Source organism: Podarcis melisellensis, assembly GCF_964234715.1.
Source record: "Podarcis melisellensis genome assembly, chromosome: 12".
Classification (NCBI taxonomy): domain Eukaryota; kingdom Metazoa; phylum Chordata; class Lepidosauria; order Squamata; family Lacertidae; genus Podarcis; species Podarcis melisellensis.
The window spans coordinates 35,510,793-35,530,530 of record NC_138544.1 but is presented as its reverse complement, the minus strand read 5'-3'; the positions used below and the strand labels follow the sequence as shown (position 1 = coordinate 35,530,530).

At 41.9% G+C, this 19,738-nt stretch overlaps 1 protein-coding gene across 13 annotated transcripts in view; it reads left to right on the top strand.

The window, feature by feature from the left end:
- ADAM22 (ADAM metallopeptidase domain 22) overlaps positions 1-19,738 on the top strand; it is a 120,020-nt gene that overhangs the window by 56,267 nt on the left and 44,015 nt on the right. For all 13 annotated transcript variants that reach the window (XM_081931555.1, XM_081931549.1, XM_081931554.1 and 10 more), the window contains exons 5-9: positions 6,896-6,978; positions 11,698-11,761; positions 12,033-12,102; positions 16,534-16,604; positions 18,410-18,484. In XM_081931555.1, the coding sequence (XP_081787681.1) occupies positions 6,896-6,978; positions 11,698-11,761; positions 12,033-12,102; positions 16,534-16,604; positions 18,410-18,484 (363 nt within the window). The remainder of the gene's footprint in view (positions 1-6,895; positions 6,979-11,697; positions 11,762-12,032; positions 12,103-16,533; positions 16,605-18,409; positions 18,485-19,738) is intronic.

The following is a 19,738-nucleotide window of genomic DNA, read 5'->3' as shown; positions in this document are numbered from 1 at the left end:
TTTGCTCCTGCAGAACTTTTTAAGGGAACGGGCACATTTTCCTTCTGCTTCACACTGACGTTCCATTGAGGCATGCAGAGTCTTGTTACTTGCAAGAAGATACTGTGCAACAAGAAAAGAGCAGAAATGCTTCCTTTATGTAGGTCAGTGATATTCACTACAAAGTTGCCAGGGGCCTCTTTTAAATCTAGGAGATGTGTTCGTGGAGGGGCTTAATAAAATGCAGTTCGTAATGCTAAAGCTAAATCATGATTCCTTTAAATGCTAAGGAAAGGAAATTACTTCAGATTTTGTGCCCTCAAGTCCAAGTGCACATGTTTGTAACATTCCTCACAAAGGGAGCTGCTGCCTTGCCGCCGCCTATCAATTGCTTATCCCCTCTTCAGGCCTTGGAAGTCCCATTCCAGGGAGTCCTGCCTGGCCCCATCTCTGTTGCCCTTCTGTTGACAGATGAGAAGGCTTCACAGTTTTGGCTGCTTTTTGTCCTGCTGTGTTGCTATACAGTGGATTTGCTTTTTCATGATTGTCTTCATACTGGATTGATTAGTTACATAGGCTCATGTGGAAAGATCAGCATATACATATGATGATAAGTGTGTAAGTACAGAAAGCCACAAAGACCACCTATGGGCCAATAAATTGTGGCATATCCCCCCTATGCTCAACAGATGGTGCCACACTTCTAAAAGCTAAAGAAGCTATTGCACTGCTCTGGAAAGAACATTACCAGCATCTCCTTAACCGCAACCTCCCCGATAGCTGCTGAGGTCCTCTCACAAATTCTGCAAAAACAAATTAGAGATGAGCTTGCAATATCTCCAAATTTGGGAGAGTTGTGTACAGCTATTAACCAAATGAAAAACAACAAAGCCAGAGGGCCTGTCGAAGTCTTCAAAGTGGGCAGAATTGAATTTAGACAACTTCACAAGCTCATCGAAAAAATATAGGAGAGAGAGGAGATCCCAGCAGACTTTAGGGATGCCAAAATTAGCACCTTTAAATAATAATAAAAAAGATGACAGAACGGATTGCGATCTTTATTAGCTGTGGCCAGCAAAATTCTTGCAAGGATCTTAGCAAACCGTCTTCTAACTGTATCCGAGGCTACTCTTCCTGAATCCCTAAATGGGTTTCAACCTTATAGGGAGACAGCGTACATGATTTTCACTGCTCGACAGCTTCAGGAAAAATGCAGGGAGCAAAACCAACCCCTGTATATGGCGTTTCTTGACCTGACTAAGGCCTTTGACACTGTAAATCGTAATGCCCTGTGGACTGTCATGAAAATTGGCTGCCCAACAGGCAGGGAGTTCCAGAGAGTTGGTGCTGCTGCGCTAAGGAACTGATTTCTTGCAATTGCAGAATGAGTGTTATGTGGCACAAGCTAAGGAGCTCAGGATTACAGACCTGAAGGAAACCTGTGCCACAACCACAACTTAAGAAATTAGGGAAAGGAAGCTGGCAAGAAGGGTAGAAAGCTGTAAACAACAGCAGGAGGTATGCTACTCCCAAGGCCATCTGGTGAATACCACTCATTCAGGACATTCTCTGTGGTCTACAGCAATCACTAAAAATAGCTTGTCTTGCTCACCTAATTTCTAGAGCCACTGACCCAGTTCATAACTCAGTGACTTTTAAACATTTCTATAATGCAGCTGAAATATCCATTTTAAGTGGGACAAACACACACACACGAGGAATGCTGTGCTCTTTGAAACACTAGTCCATCTTTTCCATTTCTCTAGAAAGTTTCGTTTTTATTATTGGCATGCATTCTTGAAAAGCTGCAATTGCAGACGGTTTCCAGCATTGGATCTCAGATGCAGATTTGGCTTAAGTTTAGCTGTAGGCCTTGAGCCTGGCTCTCAAATAGCACATTGATGCAGTCAAAGCAAAGAGGGCTCATTAATAAAAAAAAGCAGTGAGTTTGCACCCTCTAGATTATAGTAGTTGCTGCCGGTTTGAAAGTGCTACTCGTGAGACCAGAAGTTTCAGCAGAGCAGGTGGCAGGTGAATTCCTTGGTCAGAACTACACATTGAGCGCCTAAAACAATTGGACCTCTTTGGGAGGAAATGATTCGGAGAGTGGGAATGGCTGTAGCTCGGTGGCAGAAAACCCTGGCTTTCAACCCTGGCCATCTCCCAGGCTGCCAGCCTTTGCAGAACAGGGATGGACCATATGTGATCCTCCCAATCTTGTTAAGACTCCCATCAGTCCCAGACAGCATGGTCAATACCCATGGTTGGGCAGGGGGTGTTATTCAGAAAGTTCTAAAGTCTTCCATAAAGGTCAAGATCGCTGTTCTGAACATTGGCCTTAAAATAATGAACCGACAGCTCAAAACTACACACAACACTCGGCCCTGGGAAAGAGGCAGGAAGGTGAAGGGAGGTCAAGCCGTTTCACACTTCGAGCCTCAGGGCATGGGAAGATGCCGCATGTGCTCTGCTGCTCACTGACATCTGGCCAGGGAGATGTGGCAGCATCTGCTAGGAAAGCGGACTCTTAATTGCTTCCCTGTAAAGATAAAGGAACTGGCTTTGAATGTTGCCTAAGAGAGGACAAAAAGGCAAGAAAGCTGGGGACCATTTTTCTGTGCCTTTTTAGGAGTCAGAATCATATAACTGTAGAGTTGGAAGGGACGCCAGGGTTCATCTAGTCCAACCCCCTGCAATGCAGGAATCTCAGCTAAAGCATTCATGACAGATGGCCATCCAAACCTCTGCTTTTATATATATTGGAAGCAACCCAGTCAGATGGGTGGGGTACAAATGATAAAATTATCATCATCATCATCAACAACAACAACAACTGTTATGTACTGGGTTGAATAGGATCCAAAATGCAGCAGTCTGGTTGGTCCTAGAACAATAGGATCCAGAATGCAGCAGACTGATTGGTCCACAGGAGCTACCCAATCACAATGAAGATGATGGAGATGAAGAGATCACCACCTCCCAAGGGAGTCCATTCCACTGTCAAGCAGCTCTTACTGTCAGAAAGTTCTTCCTGATGTTTAGTTGGAATCTCCTTTCTTGTTTGTAACTTGAATCCATTCATTTTGAGTCCTGCCTTCTGGAGCAGGAGAAAACAAGCTTGCTCCACCCTCCATGAGGCAGCCCTTTAGATATTTGAAGATGGCTAGTATAACTCCTCTCCGTCTCCTCAGTTCCAGGCTAAACTTGCCCAATTCCTTCAACTGTTCCTCATAAGTTTCCATACCCTTGATCATCTCAGTGGCCCAGAGTCAGATTCATGCTTTTGCTCCCAGCACATGCCTAGGAGACAGGCCAAGAAGGGCCGAACTACATGATCAATTGCATGTATGAAAACCCTGAGAGTTTCTTCTACAAAAGAAGGAAGCCTTGGCATAGGTCTTACTTAGAACAAAGAGACACTCTCTCTCTCTCTCTCTCTCTCTCTCTCTCTCTCTCTCTCTCTCTCTCTCTGTGTGTGTGTGTCTCCCCACCCCTGCCCTAATGTATCTCAGTGCCGAAGCTTCTTTTTATACCAGCATTTTGCTGGTGAGTTGTGTTTTCTTTCTTTCTTTCTTTCTTTCTTTCTTTCTTTCTTTCTTTCTTTCTTATTTTATTTATGATTTTAAATTGTATACATTTTGATAATTTTACAATCATTTTAATATTTAAAAACTCGACTTCCTCCTCTTTCTGCGGTTCCTTAAATTTATTTTTTATATTTTCTCCATATTCCAAATTAACTTAATTTACCCATTTATTCAACTGCTTTAAATATATACACTTATAAAACTTATAATCCTGCCATTGTTCTTATCTTTTTACAGCTTATTTGTAAATATTCAATAAACCATTTCCATTCTTTTATAAAAAAAGTTTATCTTGATTTCTTATTTTGCCATTTCTGCATATTCCGTAAGTTTTTGTATCCATACTTCTTTCGCTGGGACTTCTTCTTCTTTCCATTTTTGGGCAATGCTTGCCACTTGCAACATTCTTGTTGCATATATGAATAAATTTCTATACATTTTGGGTAGCTCTATGCCTATAATTCCCAAAAGGAAAGCTATTGGTTTTCTTTACAAATGTTGTTTTAAACATATTTTTCAGTTCATTATATATCATTTCCTAGTAAGCTTTAATCTTACTACAAGACCACCACATACAATAAAAATAACCTTCTTTCTCTTTACATTTCCAACACTTATTTGATTTTGATTTCATACCATACTTAACGACTGTTTTTTCTTCAAGTGCCACAGTTGTGTTTGTGGCCAAGCACCATTTTGTTTTTGCTTCCTCTTCCTCACATGGCACACACACCCACCAACACCGATTGGCTCAGCAAAGAACATACCGAAAACTTGGAAGCAATGCACTATCTTGCTACTGACTTAATCTTGTGGACGCTTCAGTAATTGGTAATTAGATTTAGCTACATGCTGAGGGTAGTGATTTTCTAAACCCAGTGACCTTGGAATGGCTGCCTGCTGAAGAAAAGGTTAATCATCAGTTGGCATTTTGCAAATAATTCAGAACTCATTAGCTTGACCAAGGAAAGGCAATACTGTGACTAGCAAATAATGTCACTGATTTTGTCTCCTCTACCCTCAGGCTAGCAAGTGGTTGAAGGATGTCTAAATGGGAACTGAGCGGAGTGACATTTTATTGCTACCTGGGAGTGCTGTGTTTAGTTCAGTGGCTGGGAGCCAGCTTCTCCAAGTTACTTGTTTGCTGGAATTTGAGATACGCAGAAGAGGCAGGAGGTGATTTCAGACATACTTCATTTTATTTGTAACCATGCTAAAGGAAACTTACCAACATGGAAAAAAAAACCCCACGTAATTACAAATATAACAAGAACAGTAAACAATAAATAAAATACATTGAAGGCTACACAACCAAATCAAACAATTTCCACGTTAAATCACAACAAGATCTAAAAATAAAGATACAAAAAATAATAATCTCAATAAGAACAACGCCCCCTAAACAATTTACCAACCCAAGAGTCTCTACAGCATCCTCAGCTTTTGTAGCTGGAGTCAGTCAGGGCTCCACCCTCTCAAGGCAGGGAGCAGGTCTTCCAGGACTCGCAGCCAAGAACGTGTCAGACTTGAGTCATATTCATAATTGACCCATTGAAACAAATGTGATTAAGTTATTCTTGACTAACTTGTTCTTTGATTTTAATGGGTTTACTCTGAGTTAGGCTGTATACACACTCCTGCTTGCCCTGCACCAGTGCACTCCTGCTACATGATGTTGACCACAATCCGTGTCTCTTCTGTACCTGTCCTGTTGTTTCTTACAAAGTGCTCCGTTTTTATGCTTTAAATGATAACATCTTGGAAGTCCCGGGTCTCAAGGAGATTAGACTGGCCTCGACCAGGGCCAAGGCCTTTTCGGCTGTGGCCCCAGTCTGGTGGAATGCTCTGTCACAAGAGACCAGGACCCTGTGGGATCTGACATCTTTCTGCAGGGCCTGCAAGACAGAGCTTGCAGTCTGACTCCCCCTCTCTCCTTAGAAGAACTTTCATGAAAGTGGCCTCCCAACTTTGCTCACAGGCAAAGATCAAGATAAGTATAAACTGTTAGGCCTGGTGAGCATTTAAGGTCCCCATCCCTAATTTGCAGGTTGCCATCTGATTGGATCTCACTTTGAGTCTGATTTTATTTTAGGATGTATTTTGATTGATTGCTTGATTTTATGGTAATATGTTATATATTTGATGTTAGCCACTCTGAGCCTAGTTTTGGCCAGGGAGGGCAGGGTATAAATAAATTATTATTATTATTATTATTATTATTATTATTATTATTATTATTATTATTTACTACTACTACTACTACTACTACTACTATTATTTCCCCTCCCAAACCAGTTTCTATCCAAACAGGAAAAAGAACCACCAAGCTGCGTTTTAAGCTGGTAATGCACACACTGCCCTAGTCTGTTATTTTATAGTATAAAATGCATTTTATTAATTTTTGCTATATTCCTTCACCCACTGTTGCAAACAGTGGATTGGTCATATATACCAATGTTTATAGCAGATTGAAATTAGTTTACTGCAGATGAGTTTAAAAATGGGATGTGTCATGCTACAACAACACCCACCCACTCGCCCCCAGCTAGACCTGAGACTGTTGCATGGGGAGAAATGAACATGACTTCAACCACACATGCTTTGAGTTAATTACAATCGTGCATATAAGAAAATATTAGAGGGATGGTCCAAAGGCTTCCCGGAAAAGGAGAGCTTCTAGAGGCAGTTCAGGAATAAAGGACTGGCAAGAGGAAATGGGCAGCAGCACCGAGCGAGGGAAGGCCAATCTATTTATCGGTAATCCGCATAAACATAGTTATATGCGTAAGTTGGTGTGTGAGTTTGTGCCTATATTACTTTTCCGTGTCTCTTGTTAGTATTATTGCTGATAAGTAATAAGCAATTTTTGTCTTGTAGTACTGGTTCCAACACTGGCCAGCTGTTCTAGTTATATTCTACCAATGTTCTTCATAGAGTAATATGCGTGTGTGTGTGTGTGTGTGTGTGTGTATGTGTGTGTGTATCTCACAGGGTAAACGTCCACATTTTGGTAGATGTAGACAATCTGAGATCCACATTCAGCCAACCTTGGGCGTTCGCTCTGATTGTAATACGCGTAAAGTCAGAGTGAATCACGAGAGAATGTTGGTGTTCAAAGCTCTTCGGTTATTTACGTGGCACTCAGGTTAACCCCTTGCATCAGCAATTGTAATGAAACCTAGTTCACCTACTGTATCAGCAAAGGTAGGAATAGGCATGACTATCCTGGCTGACTTGTGTTGTTTTGAGAAACACTGCTCTGCGTTTGTGTGTGTGTGTGTGTGTGTGTGTAGTGTCTTGAACTCAAAAGTCTCTGTTTCTAATTGCAGGGCGGGGAGCACTGTTATTACCAAGGTCATATCCGAGGGAATTCAGAATCGTTTGTTGCCCTGTCAACCTGCCATGGACTTCAGTAAGTTTGTCTAAGATGTTGTATGAAAATAGCTAACTTGGAAAAAAGGGGGGTGAACTTTCTAGCACAGGTTCTGTAGTGCATGTGCCTGGCAGCCCCAGACCCAAATTACCACCAGTGGCAGCACCATCTGCAGCAGTGACAAGGGTGCTGGAGAAAATGCTTCTTTCTCCTCTTGCATGTTGCCATTGATTGCAGGTCAGAAGGCTCCAGGAGTGACGGGCATCTCCAGTGTTTACTGAGCTGTCCTGGCAAACATTGGAGCAAACTGGACCACTCCTTCCAGCTTCTGGAGAGCTCCAACCCACTATCGGTGCTGATGGTGGTGTGCCATAGAGAGGAGAGGACCCGAGAGAGAGAGAGAGAGAGAGAGAGAGAGAGAGAGAGAGAGTGAGTGTTGGGTGATGCATTTTACCGCAGTTCATAGTGCTTGGCTGAGTGAAGAGCTCCTCCTGCCCAGACCAGTAGAGAAATGCCTCTCTCCACTTTTCAGAAATGAATTAGAAGATAGGAGAGAATGACTTCCTTCTCCATTGTTGGATTTCAACAGGAAGGAAAATCCACCTTCTGCTGATCGGTGCGGGTTGCTCTCTGTGTGTTTCCTCTGCAAGTATGTTTGCTTATGTATGTATGTGTGCTGCCTGTGTGTGTGTGTGTGTGTGTGTGTGTGTGTGTGTGAGAGAGAGAGAGAGAGAGAGAGAGAGAGAGAGGTAGGGGTGTGTGTGTGTGTGTGTGTGTGTGTGTGTGTGTGTGACAGGTGGCAGGTAGCGTGTGGCACAGGCACAAATAGAGGATCACACTCACCACTGGCTTGTGACCCTTGAAGGCTTGTCCAAACAGTGAAGTGAAGCTCTTGGGCCAAAAAGGACTTCACTACCCCAGAGTAAGCAATACTGAGCTAAATAGACCAATTATATGACTCAGTATAAGGCAGCTTCTGATGCAAACATGTCCATCATTCTATTCATCCTACTACTTGTTTGTTGTTTCTCTAAATGGGCCAAATTGGAAATACATGTAGTTTTGGAAGCAACTCACATTTATCTTGATTGCTGAATGAGTCGTTTTGCGCTCAGTCCATGCTGCATTAGCTGTGTTAGATACCAGCTCAACAACCAGCTTGCGATAAATACTGTTTTAACTCGAATCTAACGTTAGTGCACCTTTTCTGGCCGAATGACTTTGTGATAATCAAGGTGCGCATTAGATCCAATGGCACATTTTCATTCATTAGCAGATACACTTTTTTTTGTTTCAAGGTTCTGAAAATTGAGGTGCGTATTAGATTCGATGGCGCATTGGACTCAAGAAAATATGGTAGATACCTACAGCCAAGTAGGTGTCTTAAAGAGGATTAGACAAATATATGGCGGAAAAACCCAATTAGTGACTACTAAAAACTGCTTCGAGGTTTTCTGCTGTAGTCAAGTGGGGTGTGTGTGTGTGTGTGTGTGTGAGAGAGAGAGAGAGAGAGAGAGAGAGAGAGAGAGAGAGAGAGAGAAATAAAATATATAAATACTAGTCAGGAAGGCTAGACAGAGCCACAGCTTTATCAGCCTCAGCTGGAACGGCAAGTCTTCAGAGTCGAGAAACAGCTGAAGGCCACCACATCAATTACCCCTGGTGTAGTGGCTCAGAGACTGCACTTTGAACCTGTTCAGCTCTCGCCTGAGCAATGAACTCACAAAGTGGGCTTAGGCAAGCCACTGCCTCAAAGCCTTCACCCCCTCCAACTGCCGTCCCTCTGTAGTATTGTGGGAGTGGGGAGTACTGGCCTCCCTCACAGGTTACCTGTGGAGATTACTGAGATAGTGTACATAACACATTTGAAACGTTCTAAGCTCAGTGTCCTTATTGGTCTGTTTCTCTATATTTGATCTACATATGATACAACATCAGGCCTGAGGGATCATCCTGTGGTAAGAGATTGCTTCTAAGGTCATGATGAGGCTATAAATAGAAAGCTCTTACCTCACGATTCTTTGTCATCATCCAATTTCCCTGAAAGGCCTGCACTTACCTTATGGGATCTTCATTGATTTATTGCTCAGTACTTTTGGTATCACTTTTCAAAACATACTTTAAAAATTATTATATGTGTATTTGCAAGACTGACCTTTTTTTTTTTTAAAGTTTGTCAACCCTCCCCCAACCCTGAGTAATAAAAATATGTGGCTTCTTCATTTTTCTTTTTCAATAATCAGGACTTGAGAGTGGGCCACGTTACGTGCTGAGCTCAGGTTACATGCTGAACACCAGCCTAAAAATAGTATCTTTTTAATGCAGTCTGCAGAGTTTGGCTGCATGGCTTCCTTTAATAGTAAGATGTATTATTTATTTATATATAAAAATTGCATTCTGCAATTTCATTTAAAAGAAACCAAAGTGGTTTGCAACAATCACACAACACAAATTCAAACTGATCACCAGCTAACTATTACGGAAAAACGTTTGCTTCATAATTGTCTGTGTTTGCCTAGCAGTGAAGAAAAGTTTTCAGCAAACGTTTGAAGGTTACTACAGAAGGCACCTGCTGAATCTCTCTTGCATTCCTTAGGAATGGGCCAATAAAGGCTGGGTTTCACTGTGATGTTAAATCAGCCTCACTACCCCAGGGGATAACCACTGATGTTCTCTAAGGTAACCTGGGTCTGTTCAGGGCTTTGTAAATTACAAAATCCAAGAATCCTGAACTTGCCTCAGGAGTAGATGGGCAGAGTTTGCAGATGTTTTAACAAAGGCCTCACATGTTTGCCCCCACCAGCAGTCCAGCTGCAACATTCTGCATAAGCCACAGCTTGTAAACCAAGTCTGAGGGCAGCCCCAAACCGATCACCTACTCCAGCCTTGAGGGTACTAACGCAGGAACTACAGTGGTCAGGGTATCCCTTTCCAGGAATGGCCATAGCTGGCAAACTAGACAGAGCTGGCAAAAGGCTCTCCAAGCCACAGAGGACACTTGGGGCTCTGGTGACAGAGGTGTATCCAGGAGGACCCCCAAGCTACACACCTGCTCCTTCAGAAGAAGTGTGGACCTGTCCAGAACAGCGGACTTGCCTATTTCTCAGACATATATTGGCTCTTAGACCATTATCCGTGATTCTTGTTTTGCCTACCAGACGATGGCAGGCCCTGTCATAGTGGGACTGCTTGACGGTTCCTTGCTGATTTCGTCTTGTTGACTTGTGACTTACAGTGACACTTTCCATTCATCTTGGTTTTGACTCTCAGCATTTTGGTCCAACTTTCCAGACCTGATGATTTGTGAAGAAGACATAAATCTGCAGTATACTTGTCCAGCTCTCTTTAATTATCTCTTTCTTTTAGTTGCTGAATGTTAATAATATATTATATCCATCCTAAAAACAGAAGGAAGCCAAGATGGAAGACTTGTATGTGTTGGTGGGCAGCTAGGCCTTCCCAAGTGTATTTTGGCCCTTTACCGCCTCCTTCAGGCCACTCGCAGAAAGAGTTAGACCACATCAGATAGGATGGCCCTTTGCTGATTTCATCTTGTGGGCTCCTGAGCACCCTCATCAGTTCCACCTCAGCATATTAAGGGAGGGTACTAGCTGTCAGCCAAACAGGGGCTGTGCCAGCTTTGTGAGAATATCCGACAAGTCACCTATCCACCATTACCACATAGGCAGGTGTATGTGGGGTTTGTGGCATATTGTCCATGCCACACTTGGGGGGGGGGAATAGAATCATAGCAACGTAGAGTTGGAAGAGCCCCACAGGTCATCTAGTCCAACTCCCTGCAATGCAGCGTGGGGCTTGAACCCACAACACCGAGTTTAAGGAGTCTCACTGAGTTATCCCAGCAAAGTGTTTTAATTTGATGCACCATACCAGCTTTAGATTTTTAAAATGCAAAGGTGTAGGACAGAACTTATCAGATACATAACGCTAGAGACTTTAACTGTGTCCAACGAAGCAGTGGCATAGTGTGGGGGGTGCAGGGGGGCCCGGCTGCACCGGGTGCAACATCTGGGGGTTAGGGTTAGGGGGCGCAAATCCACGGGTTAGGGGGCGCAAATCCACGGGTTAGGGGGCGCAAATTACTTGCCTTGCCCCGGGTGCTGACAACCCACGCTACGCCACTGCAACAAAGCATTGACTTTTGCAAGATGTGCCTCTCTGGCAGCCACAGCTAAATGTCAGTTTGGGGGCTATTGACTACGGCAGAATTCGTGAACCCCATAGTGAAATCCCTAATTCCATCAGCTCACAAAAGACATGAGTACACTGTTGCAGAATGGAGGATTGCAGACACTTAGAAAGGAAAGGCCATTTTAGAGCATCTCTCTAGTTAGTAAATGATATAGTGCCTGTAAGACGGCAGTACCTGCAGCTGTTCAGGCAAGCAAGGTGTTCTCCCTGGGTTGCAGTGCTGCCTGTTGGTGGCAAGCAGGAGGCACTGCCCATTGATGTGTTTAATGAACTGAAACTCAAGGTGATTTGGGTAGTAATTCCTGCAAGGCAGACAGAAATTGTCAAGAGTGTTTTAGAGTGTAGCGTGTTTCCTGATAATGTTTTACTTTGTTGTCTTTAAAACGCCAGCTATTAAGTTCACAGTATATCTATCTATCTATCTATCTATCTATCTATCTATCTATCTATCTATCTATCATCTATCTATCTATATATATATATATACACACACACACAGTTGTATATTTTATTTTGTGAGTCTGATATTTCCCTAATTCTTAACAGCGGCATGTTCTATGATGGAAATCACACATATCTTATTGAGCCGGAAGACAACTACACTTCACAAGTAAGTAGATAAGTGTTTCATAAGCGGAATGCAGATATTATCTATGGGAAGCATATTTCGCAAAGTTGCTCTTTCCTTCTTTAGCAAACAATTTAGGAATTCTTATGTAGGTTCCAGCTGAGTCTCTGAACTGTCAGAAGGTTGCATCAGAAAGATATGCTTCTCAACTTCGTAACAGATGGCATTTAATAACACCCTTTGGTGCTAGAGTAAAGTCCCAAGAAAGTTTATTTTGTATTGCTTTACTAAATTTAGATGTTTCTTATTTCAGGAGGAATTCCATTTACACTCTGTTTACAAATCCAGATTATTTGAATTTCCTTTGGATGATCTTCCATCTGGTATGTGTGTGTTTTTTAAATCTTGGGTTTTTTTAAAAAAAAAACACGAACATACTCTTAGCTCATCCTTCATTGATGCACTTACTTCATAGTTAATCACTTGTGGGGTTTGATTTTGTTATTTTTAAACTAGAGGCTGAAGAAAATAATCTGCCAGCCTGATTGGGAAACAGAAAAAATCTAACTCCTCTTCTAATAGAAAGTCTGTTCTCTAAAACCCCCTCCCTCCCTCCAAAAATACTTTTAGCTTTTTGATATTATGATAGTTATTTAATGACTGGTTTTAGGAGTCTCCACAAATAAAAAACAGGCAGATTATAACTGATGCACTTCTGTAAACACATTAGTGCTTACGTCTCTTTAGATTTCAGTTTAATAATTATATATATATATATATATATATATATATATATATATATATATATATATATATATAATATATATATATATATATATATATATATATATTTGCTTTCGTAGATTTTCACGGGTACAGGAATGCAGGTTTTGGTGTCCTCGGGTGTCTTCCCGTGTAAAAGTTGGGGTGTCTAGGCGACGTTTCGACGAGGTCTCACTCGTCATCTTCAGGCTGGTGCTTTCGGCTTCTTGTTACTGGAACAGAGCAGGATCTCAGTGTTTGAGTATTTATAGGAACTCAAACACTGAGATCCTGCTCTGTTCCAGTAACAAGAAGCCGAAAGCACCAGCCTGAAGATGACGAGTGAGACCTCGTCGAAACGTCGCCTAGACACCCCAACTTTTACACGGGAAGACACCCGAGGACACCAAAACCTGCATATATATATATATATATATATATATATATATATATATATATAATATTATTTAATATATAATAATATAATAATATTATAATATATAATATTTTATATATATATATCCCCAGCTCCTCATGATAATAATAATAATTTATTATTTATTATTATTTATTATTTCTACCCCGCCCATCTGGCTGAGTTTCCCCAGCCACTCTAGGCAGCTTTCAACAGAACATTAAAAACAGAATGAAACTTCAAACATTAAAAACGTCCCTAAACACGGCTGCCTTCAGATGTCTTCTAAAAGTCAGATAGTTGTTTATTTCCTTGACATCTGATGGGGTTGTTTATTTCCTTGACATCTGATGGGGTTGTTTATTTCCTTGACATCTGATGGGAGATGCTGAAGATGTGAAGAGGGTGTTTTCAAGGCGTAAGAACAAAAGCACATAAGACAAGCTTGCTGGATCCTGTCCGTGACTCAGCTAGTCCAGCATCTTGTTCTCACAGTGGCCAGTCAGATGTCTGTGGGAAGCTTGCAAGCCGGACATGAGCATGACATTACTCTGCCTACTGGTATTCAGAAGCATAATGTCTTGACAGTGGAGGTAGAAGTGGAGATAGCCATCGTGGCTGGCAGCCATTGGTAGCCTGGTCCTTTGTAAAGGCAAATGCTTGCATGCTTCCCATAGGCATTTGGTTGGCCATTAGGAGAAGAGGATGTTGGACAAGATGGACCACTAGCCTGACCCAGCAGGTCTGTTCTTATGTCTTCAGTTCTGTTCGGTGGTCCCTTTTATGAAGTGGTAGGATTTTGTCTGTGTCCTGCCTACAATCCATGGTCAGTATGTTCTGTTCAGTTTCATGCTTTGAAAAATAATAAGAGTACGCACCACGCCGAAGTAGTATTGTGGTATTGTTTGCGTGCATGTTGTGTGAAAATTTACTCAGGAGACAAAACAATTGAACCCGTAGCCGTGGTTGCTGCAGTCAAAGCTTACCATGAAACTGAGGGGTGATTAGAAACACAAAAATTGGTTCCACACCTTTTCTTCTTCCTTGCCTTATTTAGTTGCTTATTACATTTTTATTTTGCGCTTCCTGTAAGGAACTAAAAAAATCAGCATGTAGTTTTTCCGCCCTTAATCCTCACAGCAACCCTGTGAGGTGGGCTGGAGTGGTTCAAGGATGCCTAGTGGGTTTCATGGATGAGTAGCACCTTGAACTTGGGTCTCTCTTGTCCTCATCTTTACCATTACACTACACTGTTTATTTTGATAAGTCAGTATGTGTCCCCCCCCCACCCCTTATTTGCCCAAGTAGCACTTTTGTTGCAGAGAGATAGCATTGTCTCAGCAGCTAAATCGTCATCTCCCAGATAATACATGCTTAGCTTTTGTAACTGCAGTGTGGGTTATGGCTGTGTTCATGGATTTATTCTGGGCCTGGTTTATGACGGAAACAGCACAAAATCTCTCCCTCCCTCTCCTCTTGATAGAAGTTCTATGAATATGAACAGATTTCAAATAATGCTCTGTTTTCAAATTATACAATTTATATAAACTATAAATACATCTAAGGGATGCGGGTGGCGCTGTGGTCTAAACCAGAGAGCCTAGGGCTTGCCAATCGGAAGGTCGGCAGTTCGAATCTACGTGACGGGGTGAGCGCCCATTGTTCGGTCCCAGCTCCTGCCAACCTAGCAGTTCAAAAGCACGTCAAGTGCAAGTAGATAAATAGGTATTGCTCTGGCGGGAAAGTAAACGGCGTTTCCATGCACTGCTGTGGTTTCCCAGAAGCGGCTTAGTCATGCTGGCCACATGATCTGGAAGCTGTTTGCGGACAAACGCCGGCTCCCTTGGCCTATAGAGCGAGATAAGCACGCAACCACAGAGTTGTCCGCGACTGGATCTAACAGTCAGGGGTACCTTTACCTTTTATAAATACATCTAATTATAGAATACTTTTCAAAAGCATTTAGTTTGATTTGAATTCTGAAAAAATATATTTTAAACATATTTCTGCCATTGTACTATTCTTGAAGCTGTGAGTAATTAATATTTTGGTACATTTAAACGGATGGGTAAACCTGTTAGGGGAATCTGGAAATATTTCAGTGTCTATGAAAACATTCTGAAGTGTTTGGGGTTGGTTGGGGAGCCTTTTTCTATCTAGAGGGCCACATTTCCTTGGAGGAAATTTGGCAGGGGCCACATCCCAGCAGTGGGTGGTTCTGGAGCCCATGATGGGCAGAATCAAAGTCAAAAGGGGTGGGACCAACTCTCTTCTCTTTCTTTTCCTGCCTCTCCCTTTTCTCCCTCCTGCCAAACCACATCAAATTGCTGTATCAAAATACTGAGAGCTACATGTAGTTATGCTGAGGGCTGTATGTGGCCCTGAGACAGCTGGTTGTCCAACCCTCTTTTAAATCATCTAAAAGAGTTCAGAATGAAGACTGCTGCCTTTTTCCATTTTTTTTTTTTAGAAAGGTCAAAACATGATAAAACTACTGTTGCATGGGATGGATGATGAAGAAATATGTTTGTGTATGAAAGCTACACTCGGTTGCATAAAAGCTGTCGGTTTTTTTCACTCTCTGTTTTTTAGAGACAGCAAAAATCATTTTTCAGTTATTCATATATCTCTCCTGGGGGCAGTTTCAGAAGTAGGTGGGTGATGATACGCTTCTGGCTTTTCGTAGCAAAATCCATTTATATGATCATTCAGATAAGGAAACTTTGCCTTTTGGTGAAATGCTGAGATGTTTGTTATATAGGCTTCTAATGCTGTTTTTGGTTCTGACTTCTCTTCATGCCATTAATACTTTTTTTTATATAAAAAAATCTTATCTCGCCTAATTAAAATGCTGATATAATTGGGCTTTGATCATCCCTGGCCCGGGCTGCCATCCTCCACAGACTTGCCTGAAAATTAGTGCTGTTGACGTCAGTGGGAGTAAGGGCTCCATTTAACAGTGCACATTTCCTGCACTCAAAATGTTTTGGTGTAGGAAAATGGATGTGAAGAGCTGGTTGTCTTTGACCGCTGACTAGGCATCAAAGCTCACAGTAACATACCGATCATAATGACAAAATAACTGCTAGAGCAGGGTGAGGGACCTTTGACCCTTCAAACGTTGTTGGATCTTATCTCTTATTGTCCCCTAGATGGGGCTCACAGGAGATGGAGTTCCAACAATATCAGGAAGTCCATCAGTTCCCCACTCCTGTGGTAGAGCCTCAGTATATTCTGCTCATGTTGGTTCATTGTGTATATATAAAGCTGCTGCATGCTGTGGCTTTGTAAGTAGCCATTAGAAAAGCAGGTAGGCAGCCATGGAGAAATGGAAACTATGTATTTTTTGGAGACTACCTTTCTTATCTGTGTTGTTATTTAAGTCTTTAAGTCTATAAGTCCACATTTCCACATGGTGGTGCCCAAGGCCACCGTTTATTTGCAGGAAAGCATTTTGAAGGCTGCAGAAATGTAAACCTCCACTTTTAATATTGAGCCACGTGTGAAATGCTTGCAATATTTCGCTGCTGTGGTTCAGCCTTGCTCAATGCAATTGCTTTCTTTGTCCTGCTGTTGAAAATGCCTGTCTTTTATCGACCCGTGTTGTTCTGACTTGAAATGTGTGTATTCCATTCAGAATTCTGGCACATGAACACCACGTCACAGAAGTTCGTTGTGAAACCAAGACACAAAAGAAGAAAAAGGCAGGTATGTGCCTGTGCCTATTGACTTTTCCCTTTAAAGAATGTGCATTCAGGCATATCTTTCGGTGGATATGGGATTCTTTTCGGAAGGATGCATGGGCTTTCAGAACTCTATGGACTTCAGTGCTTTCTGCAGAGAGCCACCTGTTATAGTGCAGTTTGGACATTGCCCCCCCATGCAAGTAACATGCCGTGTCCAGCATCACCTGTGACTCCGTAGAAGAACTCTGCCATAGACAGCATTGCCCTGGAAGTCCTATTCCATCTGCTCTATCATAAATCCAGTCCCAAAAGGAAACTGCTTTGGACAGGAAGCATGGTCCCCCCTTGCCTCCTATTCCAGGTTTGCCCACTACACTGGCAGAAGGGGTTCCTTCTGCTCAGTTCCACCAGGAGTACTTGTGTCTTGGTGATGGAGAGATTATTTCCCTTCCTGTGTGCGGAAGGGTGAATGTGCCCTCTTGACACTGATGTCATTCCTACTTAACCTGGACAGGGCTTGGACTGAGGTCAGGGCTACAGGGCTGCTGGTGGCCAATCCAGCAGTCCCATCAATTCACCTGTGTGTCCCTATTGTGACCCACCCACATCTTGGTTTGTAGCAGCAATGCCAGGGACAGGAGGGCAGCTCCTGTAGGAGAAACTTCCCTTTTGTGGTCTCAGAGAAGAGGACACTTTGTAGAGGAGAAAAAGCAGTTTTATTGTGTACCCAGGTGAGAGTGCAGAGTAGTGCAGACCACACGCCCAAAACACATTGGCAAGAACAGTTATACATTTCTACTGGGAGGATGTTCTACTTAACACAGCCAATCGTGGAATTCCATAGCGTATCTATTACTATATGAAAACTCCTCTTATAAGAAAAAATCCTGATCTCTAGGCTTTTCTTACGCCTGTGCAATAAACTTGTTTACTTCATAATTATGTCCTTGCACTTAGTAAGCAAATACTTAACAAGTGACTACTTCATTTTTTGTTTCTTCTGCTTTTTTTTGGCTAACTGTTGACTATGGTGTCCATGGGGTAGAGGAATGCTGAGCATCCTTTTTGTATATAGGACAAACAGAAATGACATAGAAATCTCTCCGCCGCATTACACTTGCTACTACTGAGTGTAAGGGAAAGTGAGTGTATGTGTGATCCTTCAAAGGTAGCAGCATGTCTTAGATTTCATGCTACACACATACACTTACAGTCTCATGTCAAGTGTGTGCCATTAGGAAACGTTCAATACCTGTATCAAGGTGATCTCCCAGGACATTCTTTAGAACAAACAGGCTCTCCATCTGGGGCTGAGCTTTCTGATGTCAACAACTGCATGACACAATTTTTCTGGAGAACCTGCAGGGGGACCAAGCACATAGGCATGCTGTGCTATGTATCTGACAAAGTAGGAAAAAAGGTTCAGCTTCTCAAAATCCTCTTAATTACAGAATTCTCTAAATAAGCCAGTTGCTTTTTGTTTGTTTAGTTCATAAATTGTTGAGTTTATTGGTGTGCACACTACTCTGGAATAGATTTGTGGCATTCCTATAGAAAAACTACACTTTGATGGGAGGCAGGTCACAATCAATACCTTAATGCAAAATTTGCCCATTATGTTTCTTCCAGAGTTGCATCAGAATTAGATTGCTGATGCTGGGAGGCATGGCATATATTCTGTTGCTAATTTGGTACATGGAACTACTTGTAAGTGCTTTTGTAATGAGGCCAGAATGAAGGAAATAAATTCATTCCAACACGATGAGTTTTATTACAATCAGATACGTTGCCATTTTACACATTTACAGTTTCTTACTCTTTCCACAGGTTCATCAGAGCCCGTATAAAGTTGAAGAGGAAACTAAATATGTTGAGCTAATGATCGTAAATGACCATCTAATGGTGAGGTTTGCATTTTGGGCCTTTTTGGAGTAATCAATAATTCACACGTAGCGTTGTGCCTACAGTAGATTAACAATAAAATACCTATAGCAAAATGATTCTAAGCTATGCAGATATATGTGATCAGAGTGAAGCCTGAGCTTGTTTGAAGTTATGCCTAGAGCGGCTCCATAGAACTTCTAATAACATAGGAAAGGTCAGTAAGTATACAGTGTAATCTTGCGTATAAGTCTTCTCAGAACAAAGCCCCATTGAGTTCAGTGGATTTAATCCCTGATAGGATTAAAGGCTTTGGTTGTATACAGAACATTATGCCTAACATTTCTTCTAAATTACAGTATTAGGTGAATGGCATATATTTAGTTAAGAGAAACTATCCACAAAGTTTGAAAGCAGCCATTAATGTAGTATTCCTTCATAGTGGCATCTACGTCATTTTTAATCTGTTTCTAAATGGTTAAAAGATACCCCTCAACGTCAAAACAAATGTGATATTGAGTTTTTCTTTGCCTTTAACATGCAGATTTCTTTAAAAATAGTAAAAAGGAGCTGCTCTTTGTATGTCTGCAGGCACACATGTAAGTGTGTGCAGAGAGATTTGCATCAGATTCACAGTGATTTTCCTTACATTAACAGCAGGAGGTGGCAGGAAAAGGTTAAACCCCTCCCTTCCTGCTGCGATCCTGATTATTATCACACCACTACAGCCTTGGCTTCTATAAAAAATATGCCCCTCAAATGCAAAGGTGCATTTTGGGTCACATCTAGTTTGGCTCCTTAGCTACTGCAGATCTCTGAATACAAGATGTCAACAAATAATCATTATTGTCACCAGGGATGGCTGGCAAACCTTCATGATCTGCTGGTGAATTTACCAGAGGCACCTGCTGGTAATCTGATCCGAGGCTAGATGCGTTTTAATGAGTATAGCTGTTCATGCACCCGGTTTACCAAAATTTGGGGAAAGAGTGAAATAACACAACAGAAGTGGTCCTGTCCTACTTATGAAATTAACAATAGAAATTCTCCATGTTAATTCAAAAGACACACAGAATATGTGGGGTGGAGCCAACAGGATCGATCCAAATTAGTATAGAAGATTTTAGGGTAAGCCACAACACTCTTCCTCACTGGTGATTCTTTTTCTTTAAATCATTGAGTTTCACTCATTAATAAAAAGGGTATTGTCATTTGCAATCCATAATGCTGCAGGGACCTTCTCACACACAAGCCCCAACCATTATTCAGGTGCAA